Source organism: Bactrocera neohumeralis, chromosome 4 (genome assembly GCF_024586455.1).
Source record: "Bactrocera neohumeralis isolate Rockhampton chromosome 4, APGP_CSIRO_Bneo_wtdbg2-racon-allhic-juicebox.fasta_v2, whole genome shotgun sequence".
Classification (NCBI taxonomy): domain Eukaryota; kingdom Metazoa; phylum Arthropoda; class Insecta; order Diptera; family Tephritidae; genus Bactrocera; species Bactrocera neohumeralis.
Window position 1 is genome coordinate 23,836,982 of NC_065921.1, and position 24,566 is coordinate 23,861,547.

Consider the following 24,566-nt stretch of genomic DNA (forward strand, 5'->3'; position numbering starts at 1 on the left):
GATGACTAATGTAAAATCTTTCAGAATTCTCATTATCTTGATAAATCCCGGTGTTGGATCGGGCAAAAAGGAGTTCAACGCAAAAAACTAAGCACGTCCAGGTGTTGGTCCGACCAAAGGTTATTTTTTTGAACCGCGGCCGAAGGCCGCCAATGCAGAAAGGAATTTTATGCGGAAAACTAATGTTTTAAATATTTCCTTTCATTGGGGTATTATTTGTTTTCTTTATTTCTTTTGGTGCTTCTGTAAAATATGAACGTAAGGTAGCACTGATTAATACTTAGAATGCAACTCTTTTGTTATTGTATGAACAAAAATTATGTTAAATGTTGAATAAAGGTAATTTTGCACTATTAAATATAAAATAAATGGTTACAAACGAATTAGTGAAGTGTTAGTGGATATAAAAGTTAAAAATATAACTATAGAATTCATTATAAATGGGAGAAATACGCATTTTAAATAGTTGAATTTTTGAACTTTAAATGCAAATATCTCAAAAACCATAAATCAGCGGTAACTATATACATATATACATACATATTTTTATGATTACGGGGAAACAAACATACGTATATGGTAAAATAAATATTCCATTAATACTTTACTATATATGAAGTATATTTCAATACTTGTGGCAACATCGAATGAATTCAAAATGTACCGAACCACAGAAGACTATGTAAAATGAACCTCCATTTACAGAAAATCAGCTGTAGCCTAATATTTGTTTACTACGGATTGTGACAAAAGTAGTAAAATAATTATTATATTAAATACGTTGTAAATACGATGAATATTGACGAAGAATCTGACTACGAAGAAGATGAATTTTTAATTTTCGCTGATTTCAAAAATCAACTTGGCCCCCTTGATTTGGATGAAAATATAGCAGTGAAAATCATTGGACTTGAAAAGGACCCAGTCGCTGAAGTGAATGGAAACATATTTAAAGGTACTTCTACATATACACGTTAACTTATACATAAGTTTTAAACACGAATATTGATAGGATCCTATGATTACCCAATGGGCACGTGCGTTTTCTTTGAAAAGGATACGGACGCCGCGCCGTCAGATCCTCTATTCGAAACGAGCTGTCGGCAGAAATATAAATATTTTGGGAAAACCAATAAAGTCATTAATTTTGAACGTATATACGTTGAACCGAAATGCGATGAAACCGTGAATAATCTATCTAATACTATAATATCACCAGAAAAAAGTGAAAACAATGAAAAAGAGCAACTTAAAATACAGACTGAGGATGATAAACTTCGGATTAACATTTCATATGAAGATGCTATAAAACAATTTCAATCGTGTGATGAAAACAGTTAATGCATTTATGTACATTTTATAAATATTATAAATATATTATAAATTAAAGTGTTTAACTTTCAATATCATTTCCATTGTCTTTCCAGTGAAATTTCTTTAAAATTTAATTCACAATGGAAGAAATACTAGGTCAGGAAATGCGTCCACCGCTGGTACTTCGAAAATTTTTAAACGAATGGAAGACTTTTCTCGAATCAATGGTAATACCAAAAACTGAATGCGATATACAGAACATTATGAATTTATCAGAAAATCAAAAACGTTTTAGCCACGTTATTGCACAATGTTCATTAGAGAAATTAGAACAAGATAACGACGTTAAGATTATTAAATATGAGCCAGGTGTTACAAATCCTGCACGTATTCCAACAATTGTGGATGACACTAATTTAAAAACATACGGAGAGCTTGCTAAAGCGAAAAACAATACCAATCAAAAAAGCAATCCTTTTAAGCGTTCAAGAGAAACATATGCCATGGTGCCGTCTACTTGTCAACAACAAAATGAAAAATATGATTTCAGTGACTTTTACAATGATATAATTTTAAAGATACGCATTTACCGACCCGCACGTGTTGTACATACAGGTCAAAGTTTAGAAAAACCAGTATTTGCGGAGGAATTCGAGTGTCTGGGATCAAATTATCTTAGCGATTTGCGTGACAAAATTTCGTGTGTCTGTAAAAAGAAGCGGTTTTTTGATGTTAGCGATAACCCAACAGCCGAATTACCAGTAAAAACTACAGATCCAGCTTATTTTTTTATAAATAATACTTTTTACAATGACCGGCGAAATCCGGATAACCCAGATTATTCTGAAGTTATAAGAACTTGGGCTAAGAAAGCTGTTGGTTTAAAGGATTTACATTTTGAATTGGCACAAATGGAAACCACGCGTTTCTTAGACTTAACCGTCAGCATAGGTTTTCCGCAATTATATCAACATCACGGCAACTGCGAACATGTTTTTGTTATCTCCCAGATTGAAGTCGTGACACCTAGGTTGCAGTGCGCACAACGTCATATGTATCCTCGACTCTGTTCATTTGGATATTTTAATAATCGTGTTTGTAACATGTGTGGCACACGACGTTATACCTTCATCGTAACAAAAAGTGATCGTCAACTACACGATCCAGCATATATATGTAACAAATGCTTTTTTGATTACCATTATATAAATGGGAAGAAAATAGGTAATTTCCAAGCTTTTAAAGTGAATGAGGATAATGATGAGGAAGAAGTAATGAAATATATCAAAAAATCAGCAGTTGAAGATGAATATAGCACAGATGAAAATGATGAAATGGCTAATATGCAAACATCAATAAACAAAACAATTTAAATAAATTCATATTGGATTAAATAAGCTAATTATTAACGTTTAAGAATGTCCAAGAAATTACTTTACTTTAATACTTAATATTAAATATGTTAAATAAATAAGTATGTATAATAATGAATTCGCATTACACTTATACATGAATATATTCGAAAAAGTACTTATTGCTTATGAGTACTATAAATTAAAAAAATTGTTTTTATTATTGGTAATTAGTATAGGCTTATGTTTATGGTCAGATTTGTTTAGCTGGAATCCGTGTAGATATGTATTTATAAGTATATGTTGTTTTTGCTGTGGTGTCGGGTCAATGACAATAATTTCCCCAAATAAGTTTGAGAAATGTTGCCAAATTGACAGTTTTAGGCCGGATAAAAATCCAAGTCCGATTAGGATACGTCAACCCGACTCTTACTTGAACGTTTGCTGTCGTACTATTTATTAAAAGAAATTAAAGAAATTTTCCAATATCTACAAGCAGTTAAAGCAAATTTTTAATTTTTCGTATAGTATCATTTAACGGCGAAGTTTCAATGTACCAAAATTGAATTTGTTTACTACTTTAAAGTCGAAATGCAACACTGTTTATTTACAACCAGAGCTGACTTGCTTGAGTAACTACCATTGACAGTTGCAGAAGAGAGAAAGTCAAACAAAAACAGTAATTTCTCAAGAATTAATTCTTTGCAATTTCTTATCTGTTTCATTTTACACCTTTTCTTTTTGTATTAGTTGTAAAAAACAGTTTAATAAAAAGAGTCTTAAGACATTACTCATTTTCAATGACAGAATTGTTTGAGGAAAAGATGACATGATGTCATACTCGTACAAATAATCCCTATATCAAAAAAGATATAGACAACATGATAATGTGTGTAACATAGGTGAGTCCTTTATAATATATATATTGTTGTTATGGAAGTTGGAATATTTTATATTAATTGATTGTGTATAAAATATAACCAGGATTTTGCAGTCATAATGAACGAGCGCATTTTCATAAATAATGTTAATTGTGAACAGCCGCCAAATGCAAGCGGTGGAATTGTTCCTGATACCAGTCCTAACGCATCCAATGCTACAACTCCCACATCGACACTGAAGGAGAAGCGCAACTGGTTCCAATCGCTAACAAGGCGAAAAAAATCTCAATCCCAGGTCTCGTTGGCTGACATACCATCAACATCTAGACAAGTACCACAGATACAAAATAACAACAATGAGCCTGTGCAAGTGACATGTACACGAAACGTTACAGCAATCAAGGAAGCAAATATTACTAATGATGCTAATGCTTCTGGGCGGAAGCGCAAAGATGGAAAGAACGTTTTTCAAAGGCTGCGTAAGAGAATGGGCTTAAGATTTTCTTCTTTGCGAAATCGAAATGATGAAACTGATAATTCTGAATTTGGAGTAGCCTGTGCTTCGGGTACAATAAATGCTGCCGATGAATTCTCAACTCATTCACCTATACATGAACCACAGCAATGTGTACAAAACATAGCAATTGAAGAGGAAGAAATTGTACCATTTACTATTAGTTATAAACGATTTATTGCGAAAAAATGGTTGGAAAATGAAGAAAGGCCAAACCGAGTAATGTATACTGCAAGTTCACAAATGTTAAGGTAAGATGAAAAGAATGACTATGCAATATATTATTTTTACTTTAAAAACAATAATCTGAAATATTTTGAAATTATGTTACGTCAGCCAAGTTTGGTACTGGGGCGAGATATCGCGATTAGACGCTCAAAAACAACTGAGTGACAAACCCACCGGTTCATTTCTGGTACGCGACTCGGAAACACGTGGCTGTCAGTTTACGCTTAGCTTTCGTATGGTGAATGTGACGTTTCATTATCGTTTGGAATATCATGATGATTATTGGCACTTTGAGGAATTACAATATGAGTCCATAGTAGACATGATAAAGGATATACTTGACCGTTGTACCAATGACAATTTTGTATGCTTCGTAAAAGTTCCAAATGAGTTGCAACCACCTTGTCCGGTCATACTGAAGTATCCACTAAGTCGATATTTCCAAATGCCACAATTACAGGACTTGTGTCGACGCGTTATACAACAACATGCTGCAGCAGAAGAAATCGCAAAGCTGCCCATTCCACCAAAACTTCATGATTATTTAAGTGTTCGACGAGAGTTAGTTTTTCACAGTTAATCAAAAACTCATTATTTTATAAGAAGAAAATATAGGCTAGCAATATTTATTTACATGCTACTTTTACTACCCTAATTTAGTAGTTTTATTATATATTTAAGTTATTTTAAGAAGTGTTAACTAATAATTTAATTCAGACGTATTAGTAATATTAAAGATATGTAAAAGCCAAAGTAAGGATATACATACACAACAAAAATTATTTGTATATTAGATAAATTCAACAAAACAAATATGTTCGCTATTAGATTTATAGTAATATGCACACATAAGTATAAATAATGTGCCAATGTATATATATTCCAATCAATTTCCATTTAGTATAGTTCAATTTGAAATGTAAAATAATCATGAAATAATTTAGTAAACTCATAAACAATCCAAGTCCAAAGATATACTTTTGTTACTGTTGAAAAATAAAAATAAAAAAATAATAATGTATGATGCAAGAATATATATTGAATATGCATTTAAACAGTGAAACTGTTAAGTTATATGGTCACAAAATTCATCACTTTATTTTAAGATATGCGCATATATGTAAATTAAATACAAAGCGCCGTCATTAAGCTTTATCTCATATTGGTATTATTTATTACCTTAAGTCAGATAATAACAGTTAGTTGTAAGTTGAATCCCTAATCACAAACTGCATAAAAACCTACTGACTATGGAGGGAACCAAACGCAATATATTGCAAACGATACGCACAAATTGTATTTATCTATTAAACAATAAATTCAATTCTAGATTAACCATTAACCTATGCCTAAGAATATATACGACGTGTGTTCAAAAATAAGACCGATTTTAATTTTTATAAACAAATTTGAGTATTTGAAAGAAATAAAAATTCACAGAGCTAAATTCATTGAAATCGGTGGCTGAAACATGATTTCGGTTTAATTTTTGGCCCTAAAACCACTTACAACAACAATATTATATTAAAAAATACAGAATTAATTAATTTTTGTGGCATCTAATTATTTTTATTTTAATCTCAATACTTATGTAGTTTATACATTCGTGAAAAACAGTTAAAGCGAACGTTTAAAACAGCCGGATTGTGCCACTTATAAATCATATCAAATAGTGTATTTGTTAAGTAAACTGGAAATAACCCTTTTTTATTAAAAAATATTAATTAATCTACGTTTTTGCGACTAATAACAACTTTTCAGATCATATTCGATTCCGGTTTAAGTAAAAACGATTCGAAAGTGATTAGCAACCAATTTTCATAATAGCTCTATTGTGAATGAATGCGTTGAGAACAAAAAGGCGAAGACGGCCGCGTATTTTGTGATCATATGTCGTTAATGTCGTTTGTTATTTGTTTATGAATGTTAAAAATGAAAAAGTTTCCAGTTAAAATTGATCTTTCAACATTTTTCGAGGACGAAAGAAAATATGTTATAATTCTTGTGGATCCACAATGGAAAAACGTGGAGTATTTACAACATCGAGTGGAAGAAATATTTGATGTGCGGCCGGTCCGGTTTTTGACCATAGATAATCTATTTATACCTCCACAAGAATCTATAGAAGTTGTAGAATTTACGGAATCTCTTAAGTATGAAAATTTTCTTCTTTAGTTTGCATTAACATATATTTATATTTACAGAGCTTTTATACCAAAACGAGCACTGGAGGAATCTCGCCGACGCTCAAAGCAATTGAAACCTGAAACTCAAGCAATTGTTAATAATGTAGAAGAATCGATTGAGAAGAATTTAGTTAAAAAGAGGAAGTACTATACATTGGGTATGGATATTCAAGGAAGCTCTACTCCCAACCTGACGAAAAAATCGAGACATACTGCAAAAATTGTAAATCAGTCACCAGTAGATACAATAAGAAAAGTTTCCAATGAATCACAAGAAATCACAAGTACTAATGAACAATTAAGCATATTGAAAGGATGTGAACAAGTCCAACTCAATAAAAGCGTCGAAAAAAAGTCTATGTGCGATGGTGCAAAATCTTTACCCAGTTTGGTGGAAAAACAAAGTGTAACAACGAATGAATCAAACGAGAATTCAACTAGTAAACGTAAACGTAAAAGGGCTCATAAAGAAAGCTCCGTACTGTCTATGGATTTCGAGGAAGAAAAAACTGAGTGTACATGTATAAAAAATATAGCTGAATTTAATTACTTTATTTTAGAAGCAATAAACTTTTTGTTTTGTTTTTACAGTGACGTTGCGGCCGGAAGTACCTTCGTCTACATTCCTTAACAATTCTAAATCATCAAATAAATCATCCCATATATACTTTGAAGACTCAACTATCATGGAATCTAAAAGCAAGAATCAACAAAAGAAAAGTATTAATAAGTCAACTACTAATGGGAAAGCAAATACAACCAAAGTATCATTTAAATGTAAACGAAGTGATGCAGAGTTTGAGAAACCAGTAGTCTTTCCCTTAAAATATATCAACAAAAATAATAAACCTCTTAAATCAATCATAGATATACAAGAAAATATACTTCTTCAGCCAGCCAATGTCAATATACTGTGTAAAGCGCCGGTTATGAATGATACAGAAAATCAATTGGAAGAAAATGTTTTGTCAACTACTTTTAATACAACAGAGAACAAGGAAAATGAAACAATTGATGAAATCACGAATATAACAGAAACTGCTGATAATTTTGAACAAGAAAATAATGCCAACATTATCACAAATGGTTTGGACCACATCAATTGCAAGGTGGTTAGAGACTCTGGTACAGGAAAAGAAATACAAAATAACAATACAGAAAAAGAAATACAAAATAAAAATTTAAAAGAAAATTCCAATTGTGAGGGTAACATCAATGATGAGAAGGACACTATTACGGACGATAACTCAAATGGCAAAGACAAGAAGGTTACAAACCCATCACAAGCTGAGATTTCCTACAATGAATATAATTTAAATAAGGAGGTACAAGAGCCTGTGTCCTCCATTGATAAAATAAAACAAACAAATATAACAAACTCCACATCTACCAACATGACAGAAATGTCCGATTATTCACAGCTAATGGACGAAAGCTCTGTCATAGACTTGGATGACGATGATGAAGTGGTAATTGATTTAAGTGATGCTGATGATCAACAAAAGTCGCTGGCAACAAGTCGCGGAAAGTTGTCTGTAACTTTAAATAAAAGTATAAGCACAATGAGTATCGATGAAATGCTTCACTTTTGTGTGCCACTGACCGGTATTCCTGAATTGGGTGATGTTATCATATTTAAGGTAAATTTCTTGGATTAATATCATATATGTATACATATGTAATTATATTCTTTGTACATTTTCCTACAGTTTAATCGTCGTGTTTCTGGTGCTAAAATAGATGAATCACAATTCATAGCCTGTAGATGCGAACACATTAATAGACGCACTAAAGCTTTAAAGCTCGCTGTGATAAGTAAGTTTCCAATGTTTGTTATTGTTATTAAATTCCCATCTAGTTGTATATTGTTCGAAAATAACTCAGGAAAATTATTTATATTACTACAAATATTTACTTTCAGATGCTAGTCTAGAAAACGACGTCCTTCCTCAAAAGTATAAGTATAGTTTAGATGATACTTTTGAAATAAAATTTATGAATATGAAGTTTACGGAAATGATCGATCCTAAGGTATTGAAACTAAGTAGTTAGATTAAAAAGAAAATATTATGTTGTAATAAATTTAAATGTTTTGATTTTTTCTTTAATAAATGTATTATAAATAATCATTAATACTAAGAACGTCTCATTGCCAACATAGTATTGATTTCCCAAATAATTATACGAGTGCGATCAATAACTTCGCGTAATTGTCGATTTTTTAATCTAACTGTCTCAATAAGTTCCTGGTTCTCTTGCAACGCTTTTCGGTATTCATCACATTGCGAAGGTTCGTTACGGTGGTCGGGTTGCTCCTCTTTATAAGTTATCAAGCTCTCGACGTTTGTATAATCCATGCCATGTGGATAACCATCATTACATTTTTCGTATATTATACGTACGCGCTTAAATAATAGCCGTATAGTTCGGAAATATTCCTGCACCTTTTTTTCTGTACTGTTATCTCGATTTCCTGTTGGCTGAATTACTTTAAGCGCAGTAAATATCTCTTGAAAACGTGAAGTAATGTCTTGGACAGTTTCTTGACCCAAGCGAGATAGGGACACAATATTTATTTCTTTATGTGGATTTGGTTGTGATATTGCTAACATATTGCTCCCCGTTGCAGATGTCGTTTGTGGCGCAGGTTGTTGTGTATGCATCATTCCTGCTGTATTGCCATGGGGCATCTGCCCTTGTTGTTGCTGTTGCTGCTGTTGTACATTCATTGGCATACCTGTGGGCATGTGTTGTTGTTGAGGATGTTGCATTATATTTCCTGTAGCGCTAACACCGATTCCCTGCCCACCGCCTCCGACACCCATCATACCGACACCTACCGGACCACTACCTCCACCACCACCTTGTACCATTTGCACATGTTGTTGCATTTGTTGTTGTTGTTGCTGCTGCTGCATTTGCATTGGCGTATTCATAAGATTTCCCGGTCCACTCAAGCTCATACCACTTTGCAACTGTTGTTGTTGTTGTGGATGATATCCTCCCATTGGCATCATACCGCCACTACCAACACCTATTTGTGCTCCAGCTCCACCGCCAACCATTGCATTCTGCCCCATTCCACCGGCGCCCATTTGGTTCATTGTATTTATCATTTGAGGCGATTGTTGTTGCTGCTGAGGATTAAACTGACCACGGTGACCCCCAAGTGGGCTATTGTAACCACTTGGATATTGTCCAGACATTTTTAAGATTGATACAAAAAAAAGCTGATTAATAAAAGTCTCGCAGATTTCGCTCTGTAAACAAAAATATTTAATTAACTATAATGGATGACAATATAATGTGAAAAATATCGATTTTTATTTTACAATATTTTTAATCGATTACATTTATTTAATTTTAATTGCACTAATCAACTCCATGGCCACATATACCACCCTGCAGCTAAGAATCGGTTAAATCACCGTTTAACAACCCAACCATACTTCCAGATATTTTTGTCAAAGTTTCTATGAGTTCCTTCAGGTTGAATTGTCATATATAATCGATTGTTTTAGTTTCTGGACTAATTACTTCAATGTTTTGAACTTTATATATCCATATTGCTATATACATATCTTATGAATTTAAAAGTCTTTCCCTTTCCAAGCACGTATACAAGCTTTAAGAACTAAAATATAATTAATAATAACTTATCAGATACTTAAAGGTAATGATCATCAGTTATTAGCAATAATTTATAATAAATTCAGAAGTACATATGTATAATGGAAACTAACAGCTATGCTGGCGGGTATTAGCCTTAATTCGCATAAATAAACGGTGGCATCACTTTCAAATTATTACACAGCTGATATTGATATTGTGAAAAAATACAAAAGTAGCTGCGATTTTTAACTGCATCGCAGATGCAAATAACATAAATTGTATAATTTAGCAATTTCCTTCAACTATGAATCAGCTACCAGACGACCATTTTCGTTATATTTATAGTTCTTCATTACATGAACAAGTGCAAATAAAAGTGTAAGTAGGCATATCATTTCAACACTTTCAATTGTGAAGGGCGGATACAACAACAATTTCATTGTATTACAGTGGTACATTAGAAGGTAAAAAACGTCAGCCAGATTTTGAAAAACTCTTAGAAGATCCCATTTTACGCTTTTCTGGCCTCTACTCGGAGGAATGTCCGGCCTTTCAAATTCGTTTACAAGTGTTCAACAAAAATCGGCCATACTGCCTGCCAGTAACCACCTCTTACAAAGCTTTCACAAAACGTTGGAGCTGGAATGAATGGGTGACACTGCCATTGCAATTTTCCGACTTACCACGAACAGCTATGTTAGTGCTAACAATCCTCGACTGTGCAGGTGCTGGTAAAACCACAGTAATAGGCGGTACAGCAATTTCTTTGTTCGGCAAGAATGGTTTATTCCGCCAAGGTATGTTCGATTTGCGAGTGTGGTTGGGTGTAGAAGGTGATGGCAGTTATCCATCGAAAACGCCTGGCAAGGGGAAAGAATCCTCAAAATCGCAAATGCAACGCTTAGGTAAACTGGCAAAGAAACATCGAAACGGGCAGATGCATAAAGTCGATTGGTTAGATCGGTTGACATTCCGTGAGATAGAAGTAATTAATGAACGAGAAAAACGCATGTCGGATTACATGTATCTAATGATAGAGTTCCCTACAGCCGTGTTTCAAGAGTATTATAATGTAAGTCCGTAGTAACATGCTTCATCCTCAATATATTCACACTTTCACTATTTTCTTACTAGTATTCCATTGTGTACTTCGAACCAGAAGGAGATAAAAGCCATAAAATACTGACAAAACCCAAATTGGTAACTGTGCCGGATTCAGATATATTGCAGGTATGTTGCATCTTTCTTTTGGTCTGACGTAATGTTTTATAAACAACCCTTAAGCTTAAGCCTATACTGCCCTCTTCGGAAAACGAAAATAATTGCTTCAATGCCATTAAAAAGTGCGTTATTATGCTCTAAAGTGTCACCGCTAAAGCTCTTTTAGCCTAAAATAGTAGCTAATTTGCGGTCGTGCTTTGATGTAAAATTGTGGTTTAAATGCAGACAAACAATCGCACTGTCAATACACTCTCACACATTTTTCTTAAATATTTATTTTAACCCTCACAAGGCTAGTAGAATCGATTTTCTTCATTTCACAAATTATTTATGCTAACTTGAATTAGCGCACGCAATCGTTGTAATATCTCGCCAAACAGTTTGGTTTCGCTTTTCTCATGTGAATTGCAACGAACAGCCTTTCTTACGCGAGTTACACTTGATTTAAGTATTAAGTTGAGAATTGAAGGAAATTGTCATTTAGCCCGCAAACTGTTACATTTAAAGATTAAAATTTTGAAATTTAAATTAAAATTTAACCCGCCATGTAGTGTTCTAAAACTTTTTGCTTATCTACGATGGCGTCTTCAAAAGTTTCTCCTGCATTTACAAACTAAATTAATATTTATTAAATGGTATTTGAAATTTAAAGCATGGTTTTGCGCTTGCTGGGTAATTGAATGCAATCAACCTAAAATTAATACGCTTATTTAAATAAAATGTTCGCTTAACTTTCAAGGAGAATCTCGTCGAGCGTAAACACCATCGCCTGGCACGTTCTGAACGTTCTCGAATTTCCGATCGCGATGCAAAGCCAACCGCTGTTATTCGCAATCAACTGCACACCATTGTTTACCGTTATCCACCAACATGCGTTCTCAGCAGTGAAGAGCAGGATCTTTTATGGAAGTTCCGATTTTATTTATGTTCACATCGTAAAGCGTTGACGAAATTTCTCAAATGCATCAACTGGGAGACACAACACGAAGTTATGCAAGCGCTCTCGCTAATGGCCAAATGGGAACCGATGGATGTGGAGGACGCCTTAGAGTTACTTAGTCCAGTCTTTACACATCCCGAAGTGCGACGTTATGCCATCAGCCGTTTGGCTCAAGCGCCTGATGAAGATTTGCTGCTATATCTGTTGCAACTTGTGCAGGCTTTGAAATATGAAAATTTCAACGATATCGTCGACTTACATAAACAACTATTTCCCGATCATGATGTTGTACGTTCATTAGATGGCACCTCCACCATCTTAGACCCAAGTTCGATTTGCTCCGATTCACTTAGTGCTGGCTCGTCAGTGATTGCGGCAAGTAGCGTTGGTTCTCAGCGCGGCATTGTGGCGTCTGTTCTTCAGCGCAATGTACAAACAGAAATGTCGACACCGCGCACATCAACGTCTGTAGCTCCATTAGCGATAACAAGCACAAAAGCAGCAGCAGCAACGGACACACCACCAATTTCCATTTCCACAACTTCGTCAGCTATTGCTGCTGCAGTTGGCGGTAGCGGTGCTGGTGATGGCGATAACATTTATATAAATACTACTTCTGTAGTTTCTGGTACTTCTGTTGCCACTAATACTCTGTCTGGTGATAGTAACTCAATTGGTCCACTGAGAAATGATCCCGGAGATCTCTGTACATTCCTAATACAACGTGCTTGCAAAAATCCTACACTGGCCAATTACCTTTACTGGTATTTGTCCATAGAGGTGGAGGACCATGAGTCCTTACGTAAGCAGGATGAGCGGGTGCATGATATGTATGTGATGGTGTTGCGTATTTTCCTTAAGGTCCTAGAAACCGGTAAGTATAATAACATGCACATTGGTTTCAAAATTTAGTGTGGCTTCTTATAAAAAGCGTAAATTTAGAGAATGAATTAACCGGACGTACTTTTTCACAAAATATTTTATAACTCATGTTCAACAGGCAACTTTCAACTGCGAAATATTCGGCATAATTTGAAGAAACAGCAGATTTTAGTTGATGAGTTGGTTAAGTTGGTGAAGATGGTGGCCAAGGAGCCGGGAAACCGCAATAAAAAGACAGAAAAGTTCCAGAAACTTTTAACCGAAATGGATACATTTAAAATCAACTTTACTGGCTTCGATCCGCGTCCCTTTCCTTTGGACCCAGAGATTTATATAACGAAAATAGTTCCATCGAAAACTTCACTTTTCAAAAGTGCATTAATGCCCGCCAAGTAAGTGATCGCCACAATAAATATTGCATCAACCAATAATTTACTACCATTTCACTTTATGTAGGCTGACTTTCGTCACTACTATTGGCAAACACGAATATGTAGCAATTTTTAAGCATGGCGATGACCTACGTCAAGACCAACTTATACTTCAGATGATAACCCTAATGGATAAATTGTTGCGGCGTGAGAATCTCGACCTGAAACTAACCCCCTATAAGGTGCTGGCCACCAGCTCGAAACATGGCCTCTTACAGTATATCGATTCGTTTACTGTAGCCGATGTTTTGGCGCGCGAAGGCAGCATACATAACTTTTTCCGCAAGCATAATCCCTGCGAAAATGGACCCTATGGCATTGCGGCAGAAACTATGGATACATATATAAAAAGCTGTGCCGGCTACTGTGTGATAACATATCTTCTAGGTAATGCATTTTGTGTGCATGTATACATATAATATTCCAACTACATACATATATGTTATTTTATGCTTAGGTGTTGGCGATCGTCACTTGGATAACTTGCTGCTCACGACGAACGGCAAGTTGTTCCACATCGATTTCGGCTACATACTGGGACGTGATCCGAAACCGATGCCACCGCCCATGAAGCTGAGCAAAGAAATGGTCGAGGCCATGGGCGGCGTTAGCTCCGATCATCATCATGAATTTCGTAAACAATGTTATACGGCATATTTGCATTTGCGGCGACACGCCAATGTTATGCTGAATCTGTTTTCACTGATGGTGGACGCCTCAGTGCCCGATATAGCGCTCGAACCGGACAAAGCTGTGAAAAAGGTCGAAGAAAATTTGCAGTTAGGCCTAACAGATGAGGAGGCGGTGCAGCATTTACAAGCGCTACTCGATGTCTCGATTACAGCTGTAATGCCAGCACTGGTCGAACAAATTCATAAATTAGCTCAGTATTGGCGAAAGTAAATGCATAATAATACTAATAATAATTCATTGTTATATACATAAGCTCTTTATTTGCCAACCTCATCATTTGCATGCATGTTTTTTAAGAGTAATTTTTTTAAGTTCTAGAACAGACATGTTGAAAGTATCATAAGCAAATGTTATCAAAGAATTTTATGTATGATTTTAGTGTATGGTATGCATATATGTACATATGTATATCTTAGCGAGTAAAATGTTTTATTTAGACAAATTTATAAACACCCTACTTCATTAATCACATACATACATTTATGAATATGTAATAACAAAAAACAAAACAAAAAAATAGATTTACTGACTACTATAACAATATAAACATAGTTTACTATTTTTATAATTAAAAAAGAAAAGCGTTAACTTCGTTTGCACCGCAGCTATAACACCCTACACAAATAAAAGAAGTCTCCATATAAGAACTTGATTTTGGTTGTTCAATTTGTATGGCAGCTACTAGCTATAGTTGTTTGGATATTATTGTACTTTCTTGAAGAATAATTCATGCCAAATTTCATGCAAATAACTTGCCAAATAAAAAAGTTTTCCATACAAAAACTTAATTTTGATCATACAGCTTGTATGGCAGCTATATGCTATAGTGGTCAGATCTAAAAAAAATCTTGGAAGATTGTGTAGCTGCTTTGGACAATAATTCATGCCAAATTTCATGCAAATATCTTGCCAAAAAAAAGTTTTCCATACAAAAACTTTTACCTGTTCAGGGTATAAAAATATTGACAATGGCGAGCCGTTGCTGTAATTCTAAGGTCATCTCACTTACCATTCTCACTGCTATTTTCACATTTTTTTTAATTTATCAGTAAAACACAGCTTAATTTAAATTGAAAAGTCTTTATTCACTTTCGTTTTTTTCGTGTACTGGGCCGCATTAGAAGATAACTAGCAATAAAAAGTCTTAAGTAATGTAATTTTCAAAGTATGTATTAGAAACAAGACAATTATGCCGCCAAACCATTTTTGAAATGGTGTATTTTTGACGTACATATATTTGAACCGTTTGCTTTCTGCAATTAAGACCTACATACATATGTATGTATGCATGCATCTTGTATGAAATTAATCAAACACCGCAACATCAATAATATTGTATTTATGTATATGCTTGCATACATACATATGTATGTACGAGTACAGATTGCTTTTCCTAATACGGCATTATATCGGAAGCTAAAACGAAATTTTAAATATTACGTGAAATCATCATGGGGTCTTGGTTGGGTCTTTACAGGCATATATTAGAAACATTGCAAATTCTCCTAATTATTACTTATAACTACTTAATAATTCAAGACTGTCTTATATATTTGGAAATGACCACTAACACACTATCAGTGTTGGCATTTGTTAGATATTCCACAAAAGACCACAATTTAACTAAGGGTTTTCTACAGCTAATGATGGTGGTGAGTGGAGTAGCGAATGCTAGAGCATCTGTGAAAGAGGTATTATTAATTATCGAAACTTATCTGTCGCTTCACTTTGGTTGAGCCTGGATGTAACACACTGGTTTCCGCGGACAACATGCTCTTCGTTTGCAATTGCGATTTCCCCATGGAAGCTGAACACAACACTGGTGCGATTGGTATGCTATTAATATTGCTTGCTATCAGCTGGTTGCTGTGGTTATTGTGGTAGTAATGACTATTAGCGTTGGCATATGGACTGACATTGCGTTGATCTTTGCCGGTGAAATTCTTTTGTGTAGAACGACGTTGTTGTTCGATTTCGAAATTGACATTTTCACGCAAGGCTAAGCCACACATATTATTCTTGGAAGAACTATTTTGTAGCGAGGCATTCGGTTGTACGGGCAGTTTTTTAAGTGATGACGGGTTTGAGTTGCTATCGAAAAGTTGGGAGCTATAAGTTGATTGTGTTGTTGTATTGGAGGCGGGTATTGTCTCGTAACCACTCGTCATGCAGAAGGAGTCCATTGATTTGTCGCACGAAAATATGTTCGAAATTGAGGCTGAGATCGTGGTGTTTTGACTAAATGAATTATTTTGCTCCTCATGTTGCTGTTGTTGTTTTTGTGTGTCTTTACGACGACGATACTCCTCTGGCCCAATATAACCACTAAGACGAGTATTGGATTCGCTTCTCTCGCGTGCAATTTTCGCTTTCGCATGTAGGTAAATATCGTCTGCATTGCGTCCGCCTATCACATTGTGCACATACCGTTTGGCCAGACTATAAATAATTTATATGAATTTGAAAATATTTTTCTACACAATATATGCAATCTCTTGGCACACAGGGTTGTAAATATTTTAATACAAAATTTTTGGATTAAATATAAAAATCTTTCCAAAAGCGGAATTAAAAATTTAAAATTTAATTTCTGTTTGGATTAGTTCAAGTTGTAGGGATAAAAATTATATTTAAAATTTTTAATACTGATTTTGGGATTAAAAAAAAAAACGAGTTTTTTGGTTGCGCATTTTTTAATAAAAAACAATTTGGGAAAAATTAAAATTTTATTTTAAATCCCATTTAAAATTTTTACTATTTAAATAAAAAATAAAATGTTCAGTTTTTAATACCAAAGGAATTTTTTGGTTGCGAATTTTGGAATAAAAAAAATTTTGGGAAACATTAAAATTTTGTTTTTATAAATTTTTGGAAAAATTTAAAATCTTATTTTAAATCCAAAATTTTTTAAATAAAAAAATTTTAAATTTTAATTTAAATCCAACATTTTTTAAATAAAATATTTTACATCCAAATTTTTTTAAATAAAAATTAACAACCAAAAAGTGGGATTAAATATTTAGAAAATATAAACAATTTAAATGTGTAAATTTAGCGAACAGTATAAAGTATTAAAGATAGTGGTACGAGCTGTAGTTCAAAAACGGCGCAAAAGCGAAAAGAGTAAATTCAAAAACATTTGCGTTTTTTAATTTGTTAGTATATGCTTAGAGTTAAATTTTTAAATTCCGTATTTAGAATTAAAAATAAATTATTAATCTGATTTGTGAGATTGGTTTAAAAATTTAACATTACTTTTAATTAAATTTTTAGGGATTATAAAATAAAAAAAATTTAATTGACTTATTTTTAAAGCATTATTTACGACTCTGTATGCAATTCATTTTACAACACACAAACTTACCGCAACAACGTTTCACTGTTGCTTGTGCTGCTCTTTTGAAAAAATTCCTGAAAGATACGCCGCACAACTCTAGCCAATACTGCTGCATACTGTTTGAAGCTTTCGTGTTTCATGGTGATTTTCTTCTCTTGCAGCGCTTGCGACACTGCCCACAAAAGTTTCTACAATCAATCATAATTGAAATAAAATTTGTTTTCAGCATATAAATAATTTCACTGTGTACCTTCCGTTGATTCTCCGTTAAATTGCTTGTTTGTGCAACCATTTCCGAGTGCGAACGTTGTATTTTCGCACCGCTATTCATGGCTGCTGAACCAGACGATAAAGCGCTTGTGCTGCCAAACAAAGTGACACTACTGCCGAGACCTGAGCTTCTACTAGCCATTAAATTGTGCGTTTCAACACCAGCAATGCAAGTTAAACCAGAAATCGCAGTGGTCGTAGGCAGTGTTGACGAGGAACCAGCCCCAATACAAAAGCTTTGACTTTTAATTTTTAAGGCACGTGGTGTTAAATTCTCAGCACCACCTCGAAACAGTTTACTGCTTTGTGATGGTAAATCAGCGGAGTCGTCGTCGTCGATGGCTGAACGTTTGCGCTTAAAGATCGAATCAAATTGTTGTGTACTTAAACGACTTTGCTGTGCGGCATTCGACCTTAGCATATTTGCATTTGAGTTTTCCGTTCCTTTGTCGGGTGAGAAAAGTGCACGTTTTGATTTCTCAACACGATTTGCTATTTCGGGCTTAATGCTGGGCATCAGTCTTTGGACGGACTGTTTCTGTTCCATTTGCTTAGCCGGGCTTTGAAACAGTGCGCGTTTCGAAGATTCTCGCGACGGGCCGGGTTTACTGAGATCACAACGAAAAAGTCGTTTACGTGCCGATGATGAGGGCGTCTTGCGATCTAAGCGAAAAAGAAACATCGAATATTAAAATATTACTATATTAATATATATTATTAAAACTTTAGATAATTACTTTTCTTTTTGCTGCCTGGAGTCATACGTTTTGGTGTATTTTTACGCCGATTTTTATTCTTCCTACAGAGAGATTGATTAATGTTGGAATTGCATTGGGATAAGGATTGTTTTACATACTTTTGAACATCCACCAATATTTGTGGACCACGCAAACTATTTGATTTCTGAGTGGCCAACTGCGCTGAAGAGAAAGTGGCACGACGTCTAGCCAAATGGCTTAAACGATTTCCAGGGGATTGTGTCAGTAATCTGAAAAATAAAACGAATATCAGAATTTATACGATAAAAGGTAGGATAAAAGATTCAACTATTTTTTATAAGTTCACTCACTTCATACGTGCATTACGCTTTTTGGCGCTAGATGGTGAATTACGATATGAAGACGCTGTTTCGGCACCAATGAAGCGTTCAATTACAGACAAGCCCAAATACTCATTATTTTCAGATGCCTTGCATAGGTTAAAACTGAAACAAAAAAAAAAAACATAACAAACAATTTTTCACGTATGCCAAGCGCATTACTTTACCTAAGACCATGTTGTCTGACACCAAGCACCTGTCGCCAACCCATTTCCTTCGTCTCATCAATCGGATGTGTGGGCTTGAAGAGGCTGGCACAAGTGTTTGAAGTACTACCAGCACCTAAACTACTTGAGGAGTTGATATCGACAGTAAAATCCAATATATCCTGTTTTCGACTTATCACAGCACTGAACATGTCCAACTGTGGTATAGTTACCGATGGAGGTGGTGGTATACCGGCCAAACATTTTCGTATACGGCGTAAGAGTTCCTTTTCTCGACGACAGTTCTCGCGATATAAACTGTAATTATCTGCACGCGGCTGATCTGTTTGTTGTGAGTCCAATTCACATGTTTGCTCGTCAGCGAAACTGGACTCAGTTGGGCAGTTTACTGATTTATTTACACTTGTGTCCATAGATGCTTCAACGGTATTTTGATCATTATTTGCGTTGTCAATAGCAATGGCGACTGGTGAAACAATTTCCACCTGATTTTCATTTTCTATAATCTCCGTTGCTTCTTCATCAACAGCTGTCCCAACAAATTCAATTAATTCTTCAGCTTTGTAGCGATCTTCATAATTGCATGTGTCCACGTCTTCTTCATTTTCATCGTCATCGTCATCGCCAAACAAGTCTGGTGATTTTTCATTACTATATTTTTTAAGAATAAAGGATTGATTAAGTTGGCTTTGAATTTCAATAGTAGATTCTCCCTCTTTTTCATCAGCTGTGGGTGGAGTCAGACTTTTTATTTTTCCATTAAACGATAGTTCGACCTCTGCCAATGGCTGAGATTGGTGATATGAAGCTACAGGTTCTAATTCTTTGCTAAGTGAAAGCAAATAATCGACGCCATTTTCTTGAGAGACTTCATCTATTTCTGTAGGCGAGACCTTTTCGTTCAGTAACTGAATGTCAACTGCATTACAACTATTTTCCTCGACAATCATATCATAGAATCTTGAAAAGACGGTGTTGCCTTTTGTGGGAACTGGCTTTTCAAACGAATCAGGTAGGTGAGCAGATACAGAAGTAGTAGGAAAGAATTGCCTTTGCAATTTTCCATAAGGACTTTCTGTAAAACCTTTAAATGCTGACTCTAAGCTTATTGGTCGACTTGCAACAGTTTCATTGCTTCTACTTGGTGATGGTTCTTCATATATTCCTGGCAACGAATTGGACATTGCTGATATGAGTGGAATTTTATTTTCTTGACTTGATATATAATAATTGCCGTCTGCTTGGATTATAACTTCAGTTTCATACGATGGTGGTTTCAGTATATATGGTAAATGCATACTTGCGTCATAAACTGAGTTGTACTCCAGTGGCTCGGAGAGAGACGACTGAAAATGTGAAAAATATAAATATATTTCAAACTTCCAAATAATATAAATAATGTAAGTAAGATGTAGATGTTAATATAATGAAAAAATAGAGCATGCATATTAAGTAATGAAGCTACATATACAGTATTTAGGTGGAGAATTGAGAAAATTTGGAAACCACTTACACCACTAGACGGTTCAGATTCATAGCTATTATTAATTTTGAAGCGTTTTTCTGCGCTCATACTTCAAAAAATTGCACTCACAGTCCCAGCTTTTGAAATAACCTGCAGTAAGGAAGGTATTTTTAACTCTACCCCAAATACAATGCACTACAATATTAGGATAGTCAATACTTTACATATTACATTCAACATACTTTATCAAAATAAATATATATTTTATAAAAACTAATTTGATACAAATCTAAAAATATTCATTTATATTATTTACCAATCCTAAAAAATTCTTTCACTATCTATATGTAGGTTTGTATAAGCAATTTACAGCCAGATGTTCACATTTATAAAAAAAAATTACTCAAAGCGTAGTGAAAAGCGCGCGCCTGTTATTGTTGCCGCTGATTTCTCTTCACACATATGTACGCTATTATTCAACACCAAATAATTAATCCAATAGATTACAAAATATTTTAATTAGCCAATATTAGTTAAATTTAAACACATTTCGATAATATTATTCTTTATAAACCTTTATCACGGAATCTAATTAAAATATCCTAGAACAATTATACAAAATTCTGCTGCGGTGATCTATCTGTTTGCAATAGGTGAAGTTGCATTGCCACTGGGCAATGAAACTGTCAAAGTTTGTGGTACCACCCGTGCCATCGATTAAAGAATATCGATTAATACGATTATTCATAAAAAAAAAAAAAACAAAAATTGAATGTACATAAAATATATGTTTTCTAGTTAAAAAGTGTTTCACATAGATTACTTAAATAAATATAGTGAATGAGGAGAATTTTTTATAGATATGTTACGGTGTCTGGTGTAAACTATCATTATCATTAAGTGAATTTTTACAACTGGCAAGCATTTCATTCGTATGAAATTCAGAGAAGATTACAAATATCAAAATTACAAATTTAAAAGGTTTGCAAAGTTAATATACAAAAAATACATAATTCATAATAAAAGTGTAAGCTCTTATACCGTTTTTGAGATAGTTAAAATATATCGATAATATAATTACATCCTTGTTTGTTTACATTTATTACAAACTTGAAAATATATTTCCCCAATTGTATATTATTTATCCGAATTTGATAATTTGAAAGTAGCGACCGTGGAAACGATTGCAACCTCTAAATAAACAAAATATTTAATATAGACAACTCAAAGATGCCACTAACTGCTGAAAATGCTGCTCTACAAATTCAGGTACATATATACGTCAGCTCTTTTTATTAAATGTTCATAATAAACATTTACAATATCTTTAAGGACCGTTTAAAAGATTTGCAGCGACTCATTCATCAAATCGATGAGGAACGTAGGCGTTCTGAGGCGAATGTGAATAGTATACTTCGCGCACAACAATCAAATTTTCCACCACAAAAGTTGAAAACATTATTCAAAACGGGACTGCAAGATGCTTCTCATGAAGAGGCGACTATACGTGGTGCTTTAGAAAAAATACAAGAGATTCGGAATATTCGAAATGAACGTCGCGTTGCTGCCCGCAATGCTGGTAATAAGGAGGCCATACGTCGAGGAGCCCTTATGAAAATGGTTCAAATTTCTGCACAGACCTTGCCTCTATTTGTAAGCAAGCCGGGTGAAAAGGTGCCTCCTTTATGTGGCGCTACGCCAGCGGAAAGCAATTACATTGCAAAAGTTGGTGATAATGTAGCGGCTTTAGTCAAAGGTGTAGAAGATGACGAAAATTGGATTTTAGCAGAAGTTGTGCAATTCTTACACAGGCAAAACAAATATGATGTGATCGATATAGATGAAGAGCAAAAGGATCGTCATGTATTAAGTAAGCGTAAGATTATACCACTGCCGTTGATGAGAGCTAATCCAGAAACTGATGGCCATGCATTGTTTCCAAAAGACACAGTTGGTATGTCAAGACAAAAATCGTATAAATATATATATATATTGATATATCTCCTATTTTTAGTCATGGCACTTTATCCGCAAACTACATGTTTTTACAAAGCTATTATACACCGTTTGCCGCAGACAGCCACAGAGGATTATTTGGTGCTATTTGAAGACTCATCTTGTACAAACGGATACGCTGATCCATTACCAGTAGCTCAACGGTATGTCATTGCTTACAAACCAACAAAGAAGAGTGGAGGTGGTGGAAGTGGAAGTGTTTCTTCAGCATAAAAAAAACAACGTATTTATATTCAGTAAATTTATCTTATAAAATAAAATGTAATAATTAAATCTATATTTACAATTAAACTACTCTTCATCATCATCTTCTTCATTGTCTGACTCATCTTGATCCATTTCTTCATCCTCTACATCATCGCCTTGGCCACTGTCTGTTTTATCCTCGTCGTCATTAATATCATCTTCAACATGCAATTCAAAACCGCTTTCCTTTGTCCAAGAACATTTCATTGTTAATTGAAATTTGGCCATGGGTTTCGCAATCAGTTTTAAGATTCTCGCTTGCTCTGGTGTCAACACTTTACCCTCTTCGCACACAGTGTAATCACTATACAACGTTACAACACCCTTTTGAAGTTTTGTTGGCATTCCCAGTGATCGTAAATGTGGTTCTATGGAATGTGTGAATTCCTCTAGAGGACCTGCTGGCAACACAACAGTTTCTGTTGCTTTGAAACCACTACGAGCATATTCCACAGCCCAGTACTTTTTTGCCCACTCCAAGACTTCTTTCTTTGATTTTTCTGTGAATAATAGACCAACTTGTCCTGTCAGTCGCTTAGAAAGCTAAACAGTGATACCATTAGAGCAATACATACAAAAAATATAAATAAATATTTACCTTATAAAGATCTACTTCTATTTCCTCAGCTTTTGTGCGTCCTAATCCGATTTGCATTATGCGATTTTTACCAAAGAAGAATCGAGAATTTGTTTTCCATTCTTGACGTAGATCCTTTAAAAGATTGTTGCGCATATTTTGAACTTGAAAAACAAAAATATTTGGATATTTTTCAACACAGTGTCGAATATCTTCAATAATTTTTTGTTTCCATGCCAGCCCTTTCCGATCAGTCTTGGTCAACGAAACTGTTCAAGTAATACGCATAAACAAATAAGTTATTGGAGGCAAATCAAACGTTATTGAAATTTCATTAATATAAACATACTTTTCTTATCCCTTTTGGAGCGTGGCATTTTTAAATTAGTTTATTTTTGGGAAACAAATTGGTGTATTTCTCAATTTACGCTAAAATTTACTGTGCGATACAACACGTGCAATATTTCAAATGGTTAAATATTATCGAAAAAACATTTTACAATACAAAGTGTATATCGACACTGCGATACTTGTTTTAAAAAATATCAGATGATTTAAATGTTATCGACACTCTGTGGTTTTATTCATTAATAGAAAAAGTCCATATCAACATAAAGTTTGCAATTTGTAAATAATATAAAAACTATTCTTTGAGTCCAATAATAGGTATTGTATCTTTAAACACAATTTTTGCTATTTCAAATGCTTAGAAATGCAAATAATCTATTAGAATAATTTTGTAGAGTGTGTAAATTTAGTATTATAATTGTAATAGATTATATATGTACATCAGGGAAGTTTCTGATAGTACTAGGTATATGAAAAATGCTTACCAATAAATATTGTTAAATTTTATATAATAATTATTAAAGTATTGAAATATTATAGATATAAATATTTTACTGAAAGCGATATATAATATGGTTTGTATAATAATATATTTGTAGATATAAGATATAAATGTAGATTTACATTTTGTTTTGCCGAAGTTCGCAACCCTGTTTTCCCATCCCTGTCTCAGATTTGTCATCGATTCGTCAACGCGTGGGAAAAGAAATCGGTTTGTCTGTCGCAATTGTGAAAATTGAAATAAACTTTAAATTAAATTGTTGGTGAATTTGCAAATTGAGTGGTA

At 34.1% G+C, this 24,566-nt stretch overlaps 10 protein-coding genes across 14 annotated transcripts in view; 7 read left to right on the plus strand and 3 right to left on the minus strand.

Annotated features, from left to right (window-relative positions):
• Positions 1-662: 662 nt before the first annotated feature.
• LOC126755946 (uncharacterized) lies at positions 663-1,518 on the plus strand. The gene is made up of 3 exons (XM_050468683.1): positions 663-955; positions 1,013-1,336; positions 1,428-1,518. Exons 1-3 carry the CDS (start codon positions 793-795, stop codon positions 1,439-1,441), a joined length of 501 nt encoding a protein of 166 aa, XP_050324640.1. The 5' UTR covers positions 663-792; the 3' UTR covers positions 1,442-1,518.
• LOC126755945 (snRNA-activating protein complex subunit 3) lies at positions 1,455-2,844 on the plus strand. Its single transcript, XM_050468682.1, has one exon. It carries the CDS (start codon positions 1,455-1,457, stop codon positions 2,685-2,687), a length of 1,233 nt encoding a protein of 410 aa, XP_050324639.1. The 3' UTR covers positions 2,688-2,844.
• A 475-nt stretch (positions 2,845-3,319) lies between these two features.
• Positions 3,320-5,671, plus strand: LOC126756784 (suppressor of cytokine signaling 4). The gene is made up of 3 exons (XM_050470165.1): positions 3,320-3,568; positions 3,651-4,312; positions 4,398-5,671. The coding sequence occupies exons 2-3, from the start codon at positions 3,666-3,668 to the stop codon at positions 4,867-4,869; spliced, it is 1,119 nt and encodes a 372-aa protein (XP_050326122.1). The 5' UTR covers positions 3,320-3,568; positions 3,651-3,665; the 3' UTR covers positions 4,870-5,671.
• Positions 5,672-6,111: 440 nt separating this feature from the next.
• On the plus strand, positions 6,112-8,608 carry LOC126756783 (coilin). 2 transcript variants are annotated; one of them, XM_050470164.1, is made up of 5 exons: positions 6,112-6,442; positions 6,494-6,990; positions 7,067-8,115; positions 8,185-8,290; positions 8,397-8,608. In XM_050470164.1, the coding sequence occupies exons 1-5, from the start codon at positions 6,213-6,215 to the stop codon at positions 8,525-8,527; spliced, it is 2,013 nt and encodes a 670-aa protein (XP_050326121.1). In that variant the 5' UTR covers positions 6,112-6,212; the 3' UTR covers positions 8,528-8,608. The 2 variants fall into 2 exon arrangements, with proteins under 2 accessions (XP_050326121.1, XP_050326119.1); XM_050470162.1 differs by having other exon boundaries at positions 6,115-6,442; positions 6,494-6,996.
• Positions 8,543-9,771, minus strand: LOC126756785 (mediator of RNA polymerase II transcription subunit 30). Its single transcript, XM_050470166.1, has one exon. The coding sequence runs from the start codon at positions 9,679-9,681 to the stop codon at positions 8,611-8,613; it is 1,071 nt and encodes a 356-aa protein (XP_050326123.1). The 5' UTR covers positions 9,682-9,771; the 3' UTR covers positions 8,543-8,610.
• Positions 9,772-10,287: 516 nt separating this feature from the next.
• On the plus strand, positions 10,288-14,906 carry LOC126756782 (phosphatidylinositol 3-kinase catalytic subunit type 3). Its single transcript, XM_050470161.1, has 7 exons — positions 10,288-10,465; positions 10,538-11,159; positions 11,222-11,317; positions 12,048-13,122; positions 13,249-13,522; positions 13,587-13,948; positions 14,019-14,906. Exons 1-7 carry the CDS (start codon positions 10,392-10,394, stop codon positions 14,462-14,464), a joined length of 2,949 nt encoding a protein of 982 aa, XP_050326118.1. The 5' UTR covers positions 10,288-10,391; the 3' UTR covers positions 14,465-14,906.
• Positions 14,907-15,318: 412 nt separating this feature from the next.
• On the minus strand, positions 15,319-21,249 carry LOC126756780 (uncharacterized). Of its 4 annotated transcripts, none has more exons than XM_050470157.1 (9): positions 20,909-21,249; positions 20,641-20,742; positions 19,128-20,473; positions 18,931-19,065; positions 18,718-18,849; positions 18,599-18,660; positions 17,842-18,524; positions 17,619-17,779; positions 15,319-16,693 (listed from the first exon to the last, which is right to left on the minus strand). In XM_050470157.1, the coding sequence occupies exons 2-9, from the start codon at positions 20,698-20,700 to the stop codon at positions 15,952-15,954; spliced, it is 3,321 nt and encodes a 1,106-aa protein (XP_050326114.1). In that variant the 5' UTR covers positions 20,701-20,742; positions 20,909-21,249; the 3' UTR covers positions 15,319-15,951. The 4 variants fall into 4 exon arrangements, with proteins under 4 accessions (XP_050326114.1, XP_050326115.1, XP_050326116.1 ...); XM_050470158.1 differs by having other exon boundaries at positions 21,167-21,228; XM_050470159.1 differs by lacking the exon at positions 20,641-20,742.
• A 424-nt stretch (positions 21,250-21,673) lies between these two features.
• On the plus strand, positions 21,674-22,885 carry LOC126756786 (SAGA-associated factor 29). The gene is made up of 3 exons (XM_050470167.1): positions 21,674-21,861; positions 21,925-22,546; positions 22,607-22,885. The coding sequence occupies exons 1-3, from the start codon at positions 21,823-21,825 to the stop codon at positions 22,819-22,821; spliced, it is 876 nt and encodes a 291-aa protein (XP_050326124.1). The 5' UTR covers positions 21,674-21,822; the 3' UTR covers positions 22,822-22,885.
• Positions 22,835-23,915, minus strand: LOC126756787 (mRNA turnover protein 4 homolog). Its single transcript, XM_050470168.1, has 3 exons — positions 23,781-23,915; positions 23,453-23,700; positions 22,835-23,397 (listed from the first exon to the last, which is right to left on the minus strand). The coding sequence occupies exons 1-3, from the start codon at positions 23,806-23,808 to the stop codon at positions 22,900-22,902; spliced, it is 774 nt and encodes a 257-aa protein (XP_050326125.1). The 5' UTR covers positions 23,809-23,915; the 3' UTR covers positions 22,835-22,899.
• Positions 23,916-24,445: 530 nt separating this feature from the next.
• Positions 24,446-24,566, plus strand: part of LOC126756663 (14-3-3 protein zeta) — a 48,846-nt gene continuing 48,725 nt past the window's right edge. Inside the window, exon 1 of the mRNA XM_050469883.1 lies at positions 24,446-24,563. The gene's annotated coding sequence lies outside the window, so the exon portion shown is untranslated. The remainder of the gene's footprint in view (positions 24,564-24,566) is intronic.

Coding starts and splice junctions, on each gene's coding strand:
- LOC126756782 (XM_050470161.1), top strand. CDS start 10,392: ATGAATCAGCTACCAGACGACCATTTTCGTTATATTTATAGTTCTTCA. Junction 11,318..12,047: donor CGGATTCAGATATATTGCAG/GTATGTTGCATC, acceptor TTAACTTTCAAG/GAGAATCTCGTCGAGCGTAA. Junction 13,523..13,586: donor AGTGCATTAATGCCCGCCAA/GTAAGTGATCGC, acceptor CACTTTATGTAG/GCTGACTTTCGTCACTACTA.
- LOC126756787 (XM_050470168.1), bottom strand. CDS start 23,808: ATGCCACGCTCCAAAAGGGATAAGAAAA. Junction 23,701..23,780: donor CTCCAAAAGGGATAAGAAAA/GTATGTTTATAT, acceptor TTACTTGAACAG/TTTCGTTGACCAAGACTGAT. Junction 23,398..23,452: donor TAGAAGTAGATCTTTATAAG/GTAAATATTTAT, acceptor ATCACTGTTTAG/CTTTCTAAGCGACTGACAGG.
- LOC126755945 (XM_050468682.1), top strand. CDS start 1,455: ATGGAAGAAATACTAGGTCAGGAAATGCGTCCACCGCTGGTACTTCGA.
- LOC126756786 (XM_050470167.1), top strand. CDS start 21,823: ATGCCACTAACTGCTGAAAATGCTGCTCTACAAATTCAG. Junction 21,862..21,924: donor ATGCTGCTCTACAAATTCAG/GTACATATATAC, acceptor AATATCTTTAAG/GACCGTTTAAAAGATTTGCA. Junction 22,547..22,606: donor GTTTCCAAAAGACACAGTTG/GTATGTCAAGAC, acceptor TCCTATTTTTAG/TCATGGCACTTTATCCGCAA.
- LOC126755946 (XM_050468683.1), top strand. CDS start 793: ATGAATATTGACGAAGAATCTGACTACGAAGAAGATGAATTTTTAATT. Junction 956..1,012: donor GAATGGAAACATATTTAAAG/GTACTTCTACAT, acceptor GAATATTGATAG/GATCCTATGATTACCCAATG.
- LOC126756783 (XM_050470162.1), top strand. CDS start 6,213: ATGTTAAAAATGAAAAAGTTTCCAGTTAAAATTGATCTTTCAACATTT. Junction 6,997..7,066: donor AGAAAAAACTGAGTGTACAT/GTATAAAAAATA, acceptor TTGTTTTTACAG/TGACGTTGCGGCCGGAAGTA. Junction 8,291..8,396: donor TTTAAAGCTCGCTGTGATAA/GTAAGTTTCCAA, acceptor ATTTACTTTCAG/ATGCTAGTCTAGAAAACGAC.
- LOC126756785 (XM_050470166.1), bottom strand. CDS start 9,681: ATGTCTGGACAATATCCAAGTGGTTACAATAGCCCACTTGGGGGTCAC.
- LOC126756780 (XM_050470157.1), bottom strand. CDS start 20,700: ATGAGCGCAGAAAAACGCTTCAAAATTAATAATAGCTATGAATCTGAA. Junction 20,474..20,640: donor AATCTGAACCGTCTAGTGGT/GTAAGTGGTTTC, acceptor TCACATTTTCAG/TCGTCTCTCTCCGAGCCACT. Junction 19,066..19,127: donor GTCAGACAACATGGTCTTAG/GTAAAGTAATGC, acceptor TTTTTGTTTCAG/TTTTAACCTATGCAAGGCAT.
- LOC126756784 (XM_050470165.1), top strand. CDS start 3,666: ATGAACGAGCGCATTTTCATAAATAATGTTAATTGTGAACAGCCGCCA. Junction 4,313..4,397: donor GCAAGTTCACAAATGTTAAG/GTAAGATGAAAA, acceptor ATGTTACGTCAG/CCAAGTTTGGTACTGGGGCG.